We start from the raw sequence: 14457 nt of genomic DNA on the forward strand, positions 1-14457 counted from the left end.
ACCACCTAAGGGGTTAACCACCTATCCTTAAGTGCTGCGAGAGTGCCCCCAAGGTAGATAAACCCCTTTTTCAAGCGTATTCAAGGCGTTGCTAGGATAGAGTGATCATGTAAAATCCCATAGCAACCAGTAAAAGGTTTCCCCACCCACCCGCAGTGCTGCAATGGTGCCCCCAAGATAGATAAACCCCTTTTCCAAGCGTATCCAAGGTGTTGCTAGGATAGAGTGATCATGCTATATCCCATAGCAACCAGTAAAGGGGTTCCCCACCCACCCCTCAGTGCTCGTCAGTGCCCCCTAGGTATACAAAGCCCTTTTCCAAGCATATCCAAGGCGCCAAGACAACGAGCTGGCACGAGCAGGGCTGAAGATTTCATGTCACATGTGACTATAGGGAGGGGGTGGGGCTTAGAAAGGGAGATCCCTGGCGTCACCAGAGGTGGAGGAGCTTGAAAAGGAGCAGTGCCCGATGGGAGGGGGAGCTGTGACCTAGAAGAATGAGCAGCTTTCCCTCAGCTTACCCTGGGGGGTATAATCTGGCCTGGAGGGGTATACTTTGGCCTAGGCTATTTTATACCCCGGGGTATAGTTTGGCCTAGGCCAAAGTATACCCGGGGTATAATCTAGCCTAGGCCACTTTAACCCCGGGTAGAGTCTGGCCTGGGGGTATAATCTGGCCTGTTACACCGGGATTGAACTGTAGCACCATCATGTTGATGCCAATACTGTTCAACATGTCGCCGGATAGTCGGGCTCCCAGCCAGAAGTCCAGGAGTTTTGGTGCTGGTGACACCCCTGTGTAGTGAGGTCCTGGAAGTCCTATCAACAAGTAGGGAGAGGTGTCTACTACCCCTACCGCACTGATGGGTGGTGGTCCAGTCAATGGTGGTCCAGTCACTGGGGCAAGTAATGGGTTGGTTTAGTCTCAGCTGCTATAAAAGAGTCAAAGTTTGTGGAGACCTGGCAGGAGGAACGGTGCCACCTAATAGGAGAGGAGCAAGTTTATAAAAGTATTTCCCGGGGAGTACAAACATTTACTTGTCCGTCCTCAATGTCTAAACCAAGAGCATCCTTGGGGCATGTGGGGACATCTGATATCGGAAGCAACGCATAGAGATACTGTATATTCGCCCAGACATGGCCGTCCCCATCCTGCCCTGTGTTCTTTATAATGCTGATGGAAACTCCACTGGTCCCGACAGACGACCTGTCTTTTAGGAGTGGACGGGGCTAAATAAAGTGCTCCCTGGGTGCATTCCTGCCATTTTTTTTTTCCAACTTTGACTGGAACTTTGCAACTTTAGCAGACAATAGTCCATACTGTTATTTACTAACATGGCTATTTACTGCATGCAGAAGCTGGCCCAGATTGTAAATATTTTTATGTGTCCCCCAGGAGATGGCTCGTGGAGGCGAGGAGACAAGCACGACGTTGAGGCGAAGCAAGCGTACTCATCCCTGCAAACAGTCACTCTACTCAGGACAGTAAAACCCGAGTTTGAGAAGTTTTCCATCGAGGTGAAAAGTTCTGTTCAAAAGCTGGGACTGACCGAAGACGATTACGTAAGTAGCTGATGGCCGGCCTTAGCTGTCTGTAAACAACCTCATAATTTAATCAAAGGTGGCAAAACGCTCGGCTCGGCCCTGCCGGCCACAAGAGACGCCAAAACATAGATGGATTTAATTTTTTTAGTATTTTATTTAAAAAAATATATATATACATGTAAAAATATAACGGCTGCATTGGATTGCTTGGAATTTTGAGATAAAGCAGAGCTGGGTCTGTCATTTGGAACTGCTCAAAACTTTGCTACAATGTATCAGTGCATTGAAAGTGTATCAGTACACTGCACTGATACATTGTAGCAAATAACAGCAATTTCTGCTTTTTTTTATTATTGAGAATCAAAGGGAATCCTGCTGCTGTCAGATTACAAAGCAAATTTTAAAGGAATTTTCCTGCTTTGTACAGATTTCTTTCACAACTTAAAGGGCTTGTCACTACGGTGTTCAGCAAAAAAAAACAAAAACCCAAAAACTATATTCGCCCCCTGGATCAGGGCAACTCTTCCGTTCCTTGGTGATCTCAGATCTCATGACATTGTTTTGTCTTGTAAGCGCTGCAGCCCATCAGTGGCTGCTGATGGGCTGCAGCCTCCGCAGTATCATCAGACGTAACAATGTCGTGAGATCGTTGGGGAATAGTGTTGGTCTGGGAGGGGAGTATATTTTTTATTTTTTTTTTATTTTATTTTATTGAGCTATATCGAAAATGAGTTGTCCCATTCTTTTTAAATTAAACATATTATTTTTTTCCCAAACATATTTTTCCTGAATGTTCTGATTGTATATTTCATATTTATAATTCTATTTTCTGTACGTGGTTACAGTGGCAGTATTTTTGCCTTAGATTCCAAACTGCCCTGGTAGTAGCTATTTACAGGTCTGCTTTTCCGCAGTCACATGGCACAAAGAAGCTGCAAGCCGGACGTGACATCATTGCCTTCTATGGGAGATTGTTGTGAACATGCTCTGTGACCCGTACAGAGGTCATTGTGCAGGGTGGGAGGAGGTGAGCTGTGACATCACCTATTGTGAATGGTGGATCCTGTGTTATCTACTGTATATAGAGGTGTTATCAGTCATTGTACAGGAGGAGGTGAGCTGTGACATCACCTATTGTGAATGGTGGATCCTGTGTTATCTACTGTATATAGAGGTGTTATCAGTCATTGTACAGGAGGAGGAGGTGAGCTGTGACATCACCTATTGTGAATGGTGGATCCTGTGTTATCTACTGTATATAGAGGTGTCATCAGTCATTGTGCAGGAGGAGGAGGTGAGCTGTGACATCAACTATTGTGAATGGTGGATCCTGTGTTTTCTCCTGTATATAGAGGTGTTATCAGTCATTGTACAGGAGGAGGAGGTGAGCTGTGACATCACCTATTGTGAATGGTGGATCCTGTGTTATCTACTGTATATAGAGGTGTCATCAGTCATTGTACAGGAGGAGGAGGTGAGCTGTGACATCACCTATTGTGAATGGTGGATCCTGTGTTATCTCCTGTATATAGAGGTGCTATCAGTCATTGTACAGGAGGAGGAGGTGAGCTGTGACATCACCTATTGTGAATGGTGGATCCTGTGTTATCTACTGTATATAGAGGTGTCATCAGTCATTGTACAGGAGGAGGAGGTGAGCTGTGACATCACCTATTGTGAATGGTGGATCCTGTGTTATCTCCTGTATATAGAGGTGTTATCAGTCATTGTACAGGAGGAGGGGAGGTGAGCTGTGACATCACCTGTTGTGAATGGTGGATCCTGTGTTATCTCCTGTATGTAGAGGTGTGATCAGTCATTGTACAGGAGGATGTGAGCTGAGATACCATGCATTGTGAATGGTGGATCCTGTGTTATTCACTTTCAGCCTTATAATAGAGTAAGTACCTGACATTTTCTAGCTCACCTAATTCATGAAGTAATCCATATTATGATGCAGAATGGGGAGGTATCATATAGCAGCGCTTGTAATATGGAGCCATAGGGAATCGGAGGATCTAAGATTACCACCGTTACATTACCCACATGGGCCCTCACCAAGTATGTTACCCTAAGGCCGGCGTCACACTTACCGTATAAAAAATCGGTCCGATTGTGACAGCCGAAAATCGCACAAATATTCCTGAACAGTGATCCGTGTGTCTTCTGTGTTCAATGCGAGGGTGTGATTTTCTCGCATCCAGTGACAGTGTGACATCTGTATGGCATCAGTATGCAATGCGATTTTAACATGAGCTTTTACATACAGCAGTTCTCTCTATGTAAAATCGCATTGCATACGGATGCCATACAGATGTCACACTGATGGTCCGTGTGGTGTGCGAGTTTTCCTCGCACTCATAGACTTGCATTGGCGATTCTTGGTCGAGATACGCTGACAATCGCAGCATGCTGTGATTTCACTCGGATCCTGAATACGGCCGAGAAAACAACGGATGATGGGAGCTGCACCATAGATTATCATTGGGCCGAGTGCTATGAGATTTTTTATCGCATAGCACATGTCCGTATTACGGTCTAGTGTGACTCCGGCCTAACCCTGTGTCTAACTATCACGGCCATGTTCGATTGGTTCTTGACGCACCCCAGGCGTTACACTTACAGGGTGGCAGTCGCCATTAATGCCACACACTGTTCAAAAGAGGGTTGAGGTTTTCGATCCTGTCTATCCAACCACCGTGACATCTGGTTCCTTACAAGACTATTAGTTTGTGGTTTTTAACTTTTTTTTCTCTCTCAATTCCGACTTTTGTTTTTCTTCTTGAGAATGAAAGAACATTCAGATAAAAGATGTTCATGGAAATCCTGCGCGCTGCCTGCGCCTCCTGATAACGCGGCCTATCACGCGCCATTGTAGGGCCTCAAAATAGACAATTTGTCCCTGACTTTTCTATGGAAAGAATGCTATCTAGCTTTACAAATCGTTGTATTGAAAGACAAACATGGGCCCGAGTCCAGTGTAATCTAGTTTGAAAGAAAAATATTTGCTCCATCGAAAAACCATAAAAAATGTAAGTGGTTTGACTTTGCACAGAGTTTATTAGGCACAATTTGCATTTCTCATCAGAAAGTAAGCAGCAGGGGTAAGAGACCTATTTATATTCCCCTCAAAACTCATAAATATCTGACGTCTTCTTCCCAAACAGCCTAAAAAGGGCCATTTTATGTAGGGAAAGGACTATGACGGCCCTGCCGACCATCACCTGGAGAACACTGGGAGGTCCATGGTGGCTTTTCTGTTGACTCTCTGTATATCCTGGACAATCCTTTGCTTATCTCGACCATCGTGTATGTGTAAACATGACCTTCACAACATTCATAAGCACGAGAAGTTAATAAAAAGTTAATTATAATTTCCTGCTCCTTTTATTTGTAAATCTGGCTCCAATTTGGCTCGATTTGTAAACGTTTGAAGCTGTTTACTGCCTAAATCCACTGCAAAAATAGCAAAAAATATCATTAGAATTGTGTAATACCGAGGCCTGTTGAGGTTGTCAACCAGCCACTTAAATTTCTGTGTAAGTGACCATGAATTGAGTCCATATAGTGTTGGCAGGAAGGTCTATGTGCAGTACAATGCACTGCCTCCTTAGACTGCACAGGCTTCTTTATAAACTCCTCCATTACTGGAAATAAAAAGTATAGAAAAAATTCTAAAAGAAATTTAGGAAAAATCTGAAAGCCACAAACAGATAGAACAAGAGGGATGTGAAATAGGACATTGTGGTATAATCAGGGTAGGTGTAACAGGATGTTTTGGGACTTATCCTTAGGATGGGCCATTAGAACTGTTCAGCGTTTTTACGGTAATCCAACAATCAAATATTGATGGTCTATCATGTGAAAAGATCATCCAATGTTCCAATCCTGGACAACCCCTTTAACAATGATCTTAGTTTGAAAGTTTTTTTTTTTTTTTTTACATCTCTTGATAAAGACTGAATGTTAGGCAGTGGCGGAGCTCGGATCTCCTTGTAGAGACTGGTCATTGGGCAAGGCCATAAGTTTTATTTCCTGCAAGACACTGGTGTTTGGGTAGACATAGAATTTGGATCTCCTGGAGGAGATTGATCCTTGGGTAGAGGCAGAGGTTAAATCTTGTGGAGGACACTGTTCATTGGGCAGTAGAAGAGTTTGGATCTCATTGAGGAGTCAGGTTATTGGGCAGAGGCAGAATAGAATCTCCTAGAATAGACTCTTGATTGGTTTGAGGCACAGGTTGGATCTCCATTGCTCATTGGACAGAGGCAGAAACTTGATCTCCTGGAGAAAACTGGCCATTGAGCAGAGGCAGAGCTGGATCTCCTAGAGGAGACTTGTCATTAGGTAAAGGCATGAACTTGGATCTGCTGGAGACTGGTCATTGGGTAGAGCGAGAGCTTGGATCTCCTGGACGAGACTGGTCAGTGAGCAAAGGCAAAGGATCTAAGATCTCCTGAACTGGTTGTCATGGAGGAGACTGGTCATTGGGCAGGGGCAGAGATTGGATTTTCTGATGTGGGCTGGTTAGTGAGCAGAGGCAGAGGAAGAAACTGGTCAATGAGCTTGTTTCTCCTGGACGAGATTGATCATTGGGCAGAGGCAGAGCTTGGATCTCCTGACCAAGACTGGTTAGTGACCAGAGGCAGAGGAGGAAACTGGTCAATGAGCTTGGTTCTCCTGGAGGAGATTGGTTATTGGGTAGTGGTAGAGCTCGCATCTTTTCTAACACTCTGGTCATTTGGTAAAGCCAGAGCTTGAATAACCTTCAGGAAATTGGTTGTTGAGATTTAAGTTCTTTAGCCCAACTGCAATATGCTGTATACGTATAAGTATATTGAGAGGTGTTTGTCCCACGTTGGACCCTCAGGCACAAGTTTACAACTGTAACCTTTTGACTCCTTGTAGCTATGCCACTGGGTATAATTTCTCCTTCTTTGTAGATTGGCTTATATTCCATGTTTACATTCAGTGGACTTGACCATCAAAACCTGAGGACGCCTTGTAGATGGTGTCCAGGTCCAAACTTCCATCCTGACAAGAGACAATCTGTAATCTGAGTTGGTCTTGTATCTTCCAAATCTCGCAGTTGGCAAGAGGATTAGCAATTCTACCTAGACCATAACCTGTCCAATATTGGACTGTGGCTGATGGTCTTAATGTAGAGAAAGTCTAGTTTGCAGGGTTTGGCGAGGGTGCCAGTCCCATTTCTTCATGCCAGAAGTGTCTGAATTCCGTACACGCAGATTATGCCAGCTATTCTAATGTACCGCGTACCTCTGTGTATCACAGTACACTACAGGCCCATATATAATATTCTGATATCGTCTATTAATGTCAGCACCACGGACAGTGGCTATAATGTAGTGTTTTATCGCTGCACCAAGGCTTAAGCCAAACTGCCGGCAACATGTGAAGCTACATGTCTGTCTAGGGTGTGTCTACCAGGGTAGCAGGCCCGACGGCTGAGGGAGGACATTTCAGCTGGGAAATATGATGCAGCTAATGATATATTATGTGTACGTTGGCATGGAAAATTGGATGTGGCCCCAAGTTTTACCCCAGCCTGTATTATCATTCTCTGTGACATTACTTATTACATTATTCCAGTGCTGAGACATCACTATGTTTTTCCTGTGTTGAGCATTCTACGTGCCTAATACCTGTATGAGACATCGTTTTCTCCCTGTGCCTTTTTTGTGCGGCATTCCTGAGCTGTGACATCACTGTGTGCATTATCCCTGTACTGTGACATTGCAGAGTGTATTATCCTACTACACTAACGTCACTGTGTGTATTATCCTACTACAGTGACATCACTGTGTGCATTATCCCTGTACTGTGACATTGCGGAGTGTATTATCCTACTACACTAACGTCACTGTGTGTATTATTCCTGTACTGTGACATTGCGGAGTGTATTATCCTACTACAGTGACATCACTGTGTGTATTATCCCTGTACTGTGACATCACTGTGTGTATTATCTCTGTACTGTGACATCACTGTGTGTATTATCCCAGTACTGTGACATCACTGTGTGTATTATCCCTGTACTGTGACATCACTGTGTGTATTATCCCTGTACTGTGACATCACTGTGTGCATTATCCCTGTACTGTGACATCACTGTGTGTATTATGCCTATGTATTTGGGAGAGCAATCAAGGCCATGGCAAGTGCGTTCTTATTCCAGCTTTTTCTGTAGGACCCCTATAGTTGTTTGTTATGCCCCTGATAGTTGCTTTTATTGTGCACTCATGATGACGGATCTCCTTGGGGATCCCGTGTGTTCGTACATTCACACAACATTAGTATTGCTGTAATTTGCCAGAGAAGATGAAGGCTCATAGACTGCAGTGGCATGGCTTGTGTGCTAACATGGCTTGTACTGGGTGTCAGAGGGGTGGCTACAAGCCACTGAGCCTCGTCCAGAGTGTTTAGATACAGAATCGGGTCTGTGAACTGAAATTTTGCTCAAGATGAAGAAAAACCAATTTATGTCTCCGCAGTGAGCTGCGGCGTTGTACTGCCTGCCAATGACAGCGCTGCTTGTTCTTCCCTTGTGTCAGCCGCTCTGTGGTTAGTTAATGTGAATTACTACGATCGAGATGTCAGATGTTGAGAAAATGCTTCTGACATTGTCCTATGTGATCAGATGAAAGTGCAGCGAAACATGAAAGGAAAATGCAAAACAGATTATTGTCCCTTTCAATTGTGGTTTGCACGCTTGTAATTTGTCAGAAATGCTTTAAGTTACACAATCCAGACTCCGAGAGGCTAGTCCAGGCATTGTATGCTAAAAATGGGACCTCAGAAGAGAATGCGGGGGCAAGGAACACAAGAAGGCATGTGTCCTCTACATGCATCCTAATGATAAAGCTAGTAGCCATAGGGGCCACCAGAACATTTGGTAAGGATCCTCAATGTCCTGACACTAGGGCTTCAAGTCCGAGTCCAGTAAGGAACCTCGATGTCCTGGCACTAGTGCTTCAGGTCTGAGTCCTGTAAGGATCCTCAATGTCCTGACGCTAGGACTTCAGGTCCGAGTCCAGTAAGGATCCTCAATGTCCTGACACTAGGGCTTCATGTCCGAGTCCAGTAAGGATCCTCAATGTCCTGACACTAGGGCTTCAGGTCCGAGTCCAGTAAGGATCCTCAATGTCCTGACACTATTACTTCAGGTCCGAGTCCAGTAAGGATCCTCAATGTCCTGACACTAGGGCTTCAGGTCCGAGTCCAGTAAGGATCCTCAATGTCCTGACACTAGGACTTCAGGTCCGAGTCCAGTAAGGATCCTCGATGTCCTGACACTAGGGCTTCAGGTCCGAGTCCAGTAAGGATACTCGATGTCCTGGCACTAGGGCTTCAGGTCCAAGTCCAGTAAGGATCCTCGATGTCCTGACACTAGGGCTTCAGGTCCGAGTCCAGTAAGGATCCTCGATGTCCTGACACTAGGGCTTCAGGTCCGAGTCCAGTAAGGATCCTCAATGTCCTGGCACTAGGGCTTCAGGTCCGAGTCCAGTAAGGATCCTCAATGCCCTGACACTAGGGCTTCAGGTCCGAGTCCAGGAATTAGCTTTATGGTGACTCCTTAAAGAGTTATTCTAAACTGGTCTATAGGGGTTGGACACCTGGGACCACCACAGATCCCGGAATATTAGAGAGAAGCAATGAGCCGCATGGGACTGCTGGAAAAAGTTGAACGCTGTACCCCGCATTTAGAATCATTTTGTAATTTTACTTATTTACGAAGAGGAGACAACTCCTTAAATGTAATTATCTCGTCTTCGGGTTAGTCTATTGTTCAGGCCAAGGTTGGACACATATTCACATATACATATCGTGGCATCATTTGTCATGACGTCACATTACATTAGGGTTTTACATAGGACTACGTCTAAGCGTGTAGACTTCCGTTTGGCCACGCTGAGCCTCGTACTCGATATTTAATAAGACGTTCCAGCAGATTCCACATGTAGTTGTCCTCAAAAGTCCTTTTCTCCCAGGAATACAGCGAGCATAGGAGGCGTACTCCGAGCCCTGAAATGTTGCATCAGGCGGCACAAGGAGCACAACGTTGAGCTTTGGCCTCCAAACAACATTCCTTTATGTGAAAATAATTCCAGATAGCGTGCTAAATCTCCCAGTGTTTCACCAGTAAACTCTACATTCAGCCGCTTTCTATAAAATAATTCCCGACACTTCCTTCATAGAGATTTTCTTCAGCACAGATTGAGCTCCTTAATGCCACCTCTGTTCCCGGGATGACGAGAATTCCTTAAATGCTGTTTTCATTTCTTGATCAGTATTCTGGAGTGGAATCGTTGTCGGTCCTGGATATTCGTAGTTACCAAGGCCCAAATTGTCCCTAATTAACCCTATACAACTTACCATACATGCACTCTATACCTCCTGGTACCTCCATTAACATAAGAATGTAAAGACCTGTAGCAATCCAAGGTTTAAAGGGGCTCTCCATTTTGGACAACTTCTTTTAGTTGGAAATGTTTCCATCAACAATAAGTTGATTACATGGTGGTATATCTATGTAGACCTCTATGTACTGTACATACTACTATATGGAGAAAACTCTTGGGACCCAGACATATGACACCTCCAGGGGCTTCTCTCTCCTCCCATTCTACATCCATAGACATTAATATGGAGCTTCCCCTCTGCAGATATAACGGCTCTCGATCTTCTGGGGAGGATTTCTACAAGATTTTGGAGGCATCTGTGAGGATTTTTTGCCCTTTCATCAAGAGGATTTGTGAGGTCAGACCCTGATGTTGGATAGAGGCCGGGCTCACAATCTCCATTATTGGTGGAGAGTCCAGTGGTGGCGGCTTTACAACACTCCATCCGACTCTCGGCATTGTGCTTTGTGATGTACGGCTGCTCGGCCATGAAGCTCCCAGTGTTTGTGCTGATGTTATACCAGAGCTGGTCTGGACTCTTCAGTTACGGGGTCAGCCAAATCGTGGTGACTTTTCTGCCTTCTGCTCCTCAGTTATCGGACCCCATCTCTGTAATGTTATGGGGTCTCCACTTTGTGGCTGAGTTGCTGCTGTTCTGTCCAATTCTCAATAGTATCACTCACAGGTGATAGGGGAAGATTCAGGAGGAAGAAATGTCAAGGTCGGACTTGTTATACCGGTGACGTGTTTTACACAAGGGCGCAAGAGGCCAGATATTATACTCTGGGGGAAAATGGGGCCCGATGTTACATACCAGGGGGCAATGGGGCTGGAAGTTATACTATGGGGGAAATGGTGCCGGATGATATGATGTACTCCAGGGGGCAATGGGGCCTGATGTTATACACCAGGGGCAATGGGGCTGAATTTTATACACTGGAGTCCAAGGGGGCACGATGTTGTATACTAGGCACGAGGGGCTGGGGGCCAACGGGGCTGGAAGTTATACTCCAGGGGCAATGGGGCCGGATGTTATACACCGGGGGCCAATGGGGCAGGATGTTGTAGACTGGGTGCGAGGGGCTGGATGTTATACACCAGGGGCAATGGGGCCAGATGTAATATACCAGGAGCAATGGGGCTGGATGTTATACTCTGGGGGCAGTGGGGCCGGATGTTATACACCAGGGGCAATGGGGCCGGATGTAATACACCAGGGCCAATGGGCTGGATGTAATACACCAGGGGCACTGGGACTGGATGTTATACTCGGAGGGCAGTGAGTCTGGATGTTATACTCTGTGGGCAATGGGGCCGGATGTTATACACCAGGGGCAATGGGGCTGGATGTTATACACCAGGGGCAATGGGGCTGGATGTTATACTCCGGGGGGCAATGAGGCTGAATGAAAAACCTGAATTCCCTGTTTAAGACGTGTATTAATGCTTTGTGGATACAGTGCACAGTGTGTGTGAATGATATTGGCCGCTTTTCTTGTGACTTGTGATGCACTTTTAGTACGGTTTGTCAGTTTTTGTTTCTTTGGCCGTTATTACTCCTATTTGGGAGCTCGTTTTTAGCACCGAGCTCTTACCTCACTTCGAGTCGCCGGCATTAATCAGATTCGTTTACAGCTTCATTGCCTCTCACTTAAACAGACCCACCCCATAGACCAAAGTTTATTTAACGTGTTTTCATTCTGCACGTCCAACTCCATTAAATCCCGCTCTGTGTCATCCCAGTGAGCTCCATTCCTCGGATAGCATGCCTGAAATGCAGGATACCGGGAATGAATTAAAACGGCCACCAGGGATCGCCAGAGAAACCACAAAAACCAAACGAAATGAAAAGCATAATAACGCCTTCATCTGTCGGAATTTCTGACAAGGAAAACAAAAAAAAAAAAGGTTTATTCTTGCGAGAGGTGGATGCGTCGTTTTGTGTACGTAGCATGACGACCCCAGGATGAAAAACCAATGAAACAAATTAATTAGGCGAAGCGTAAAAGTAGCATAAACCATTATTATGTGAGGTTAGCAAAGTAAACCGCAGGACATACAGCCAGTTTGCCTTAGGTTTAGTGGTATGTGATGCACTTCCAGTCACTGCTTTCTTATTCATTGGCTTCTGTGTAAATGTGGAGAGAAGGCTCTTAAAGGGACACTAAAAAGGCAAAAAATAATCATAGAACTTTTTCAGGATTTCCTTATTTTTTATTATTTTTTTTTTTTTTTTATTGCAATCCGAAGGGTGACAATATTTGTCCACAAATAAAGAAAACTTGTCTACATGTGTCCTAGAAAGCAGCCGTTTTTCCCCTGCTTTCATTAAATGTGGACAACCCCTTTAAGAAGGAAAGAGGGGTATAGCTGCTTCATAAATATGAGTAATATGAGACTTTGCAGAATAACTTAAAGGTGCTATATCTCATCTAGTGCGGCGGATCCTCGAAGCGAAGTCTTTGGTCCAGATGAGCAGTTGTGCATCGCGGACAAAAGATGTTGGTACAGCAGGAACAACAGAAGCGATAGTGGTAGAACAACAAAAAGGAGGAGCTAAGGGGACTAATGGGATTCAATGAATGCTTAGTTAAGTTTAGACAGTGATATATGAGAGCTGAGTTTGCCACAAAGTCTAATTCAAAGCTGGCAGTGGTGCAGCAGAGCTGATACAGTGATAGTAGAGCTGAGTTTGTCACAGAGTCTAGTGTAGAGATGGAAGCAGAGTTTACTCACTGGTATCAGAGATAAGTTTGTCACAGAGTACACTGGCAGTGGTATGGCAAAGTTGACTCAGTGACGTAGCAGAGCTGAGTCTGGCACAAAGTCCAATATAAAGCTGGCAGCGGTATGCCAAAGTTGACTCAGTGACTTAGCAACGTAGCAGTGCTGAGTTTGTCACAGAGTCCAGTATAGCTGATATGGGTTTATCAATGGGTTTAGTGATGTACATCTGATTTGCAGTATACCAGATCTGGCTTCGTCGTGAAGTCCTAGATCAGATGCTGTCCATGGTAGCGGCATGGCTCTCACAACCTGATTACTCAGGTGGCGAACCACTGCCTGAGCAGGCCTAAAAGGCCTGGAGGCAGGATGTTGGCTGTCATCACAGCCTGATGTGTCCAGGACCAGAAAGAACTGGCGGCAGGAGGGGGAGGAGGACACGGGGCCTAGATCCAGGAGAGGCAAGTAATAAAAGGGATAGTCCATTAATGTAGTCTCTGGCAATACGCAGATTATAGTATCTCACTGCTGAATCACATTTCATTGACGAAAGAATCTAGTGTCCGATTATTTCCTTACAGCGCCACCACAGAGGAAATTAAGTATTGCACAGGCAAGTCTTCCAAAGACTATCTCGGTACCTGAGCACCACTTTGGGGGTCGCTATTATTTCAATAGAGTATTGTAAGAGTGGGCTTTCTAAACCAGACCACCCAGTTTATGTATCTTGGCGCCATTAAATAATATCTACCACTTCCCCTCAAATTGCCATTTACAGTACCAGGTCTCAGGTAATCCTCTTTAGTAATGTCTATGTTATTACACACAACAGGTGGACGAGCTGCCATAAGAGTATACAGTGTCCGCTCATGACCACAGTGGACTTGCCGAAAACATGGAGATCAGTGGAGTCACTGATGCCTGTACATGTATATGTACTTAATGGGTCACTGATGCCTGTACATGTATATGTACTTAATGGGTCACTGATGCCTGTACATGTATGTATATGTACGTAATGGGTCACTGATGCCAGTACATGTATATGGAGGTAATGGGTCACTGATGCCTGTACATGTATATGGAGGTAATGGGTCACTGATTCCTGTACATGTATATGAAGGTAATGGGTCACTGATGCCTGTACATGTATATGGAGGTAATGGGTCAGTGATGCCTGTACATACAGTATATATGGATGTAATGTGTCACTGATGCCTGTACATGTACTGCATATGGAGGCAATGGGTCACTGATGCCTGTACATATATATGGATATAATGGGTCACTGATGCCTGTAGATGTATATGGATGTAATGGGTCACTGCTGTCTGTACATGTATATGGAGGTAATGGGTCACTGATGATTGTACATGTATATGAAGGTAATGGGTCACTGATGATTGTACATGTATATGTAGGTAATGGGTCACTGATGATTGTACATGTATATGGAGGTAATGGGTCACTGATGATTGTACATGTATATGTAGGTAATGGGTCACTGATGATTGTACATGTATATGAATGTAATGGGTCATTGATGCCTGTACATGTATATGGAGGTAATGGGTCACTGATGTCTGTACATGTATATGAAGGTAATGGGTCACTGATGATTGTACATGTATATGTAGGTAATGGGTCACTGATGATTGTACATGTATATGGAGGTAATGGGTCACTGATGCCTGTACATGTATATGGAGGTAATGGGTCACTGATGCCTGTACATGTATATGGAGGTAATGGGTCACTGATACCTGTA

The 14457-nt window shown here is 44.8% G+C and overlaps 1 protein-coding gene across 2 annotated transcripts in view; it reads left to right on the forward strand.

The window, feature by feature from the left end:
* NPR3 (natriuretic peptide receptor 3) overlaps nucleotides 1–14457 on the forward strand; it is an 85140-nt gene that overhangs the window by 35237 nt on the left and 35446 nt on the right. For both annotated transcript variants that reach the window (XM_077281954.1, XM_077281964.1), the window contains exon 3: nucleotides 1397–1563. In XM_077281954.1, coding sequence (XP_077138069.1) covers nucleotides 1397–1563 — 167 coding nt within the window. The remainder of the gene's footprint in view (nucleotides 1–1396; nucleotides 1564–14457) is intronic.

This window comes from Ranitomeya variabilis, chromosome 1 (genome assembly GCF_051348905.1).
Source record: "Ranitomeya variabilis isolate aRanVar5 chromosome 1, aRanVar5.hap1, whole genome shotgun sequence".
In the NCBI taxonomy this organism is placed as follows: domain Eukaryota; kingdom Metazoa; phylum Chordata; class Amphibia; order Anura; family Dendrobatidae; genus Ranitomeya; species Ranitomeya variabilis.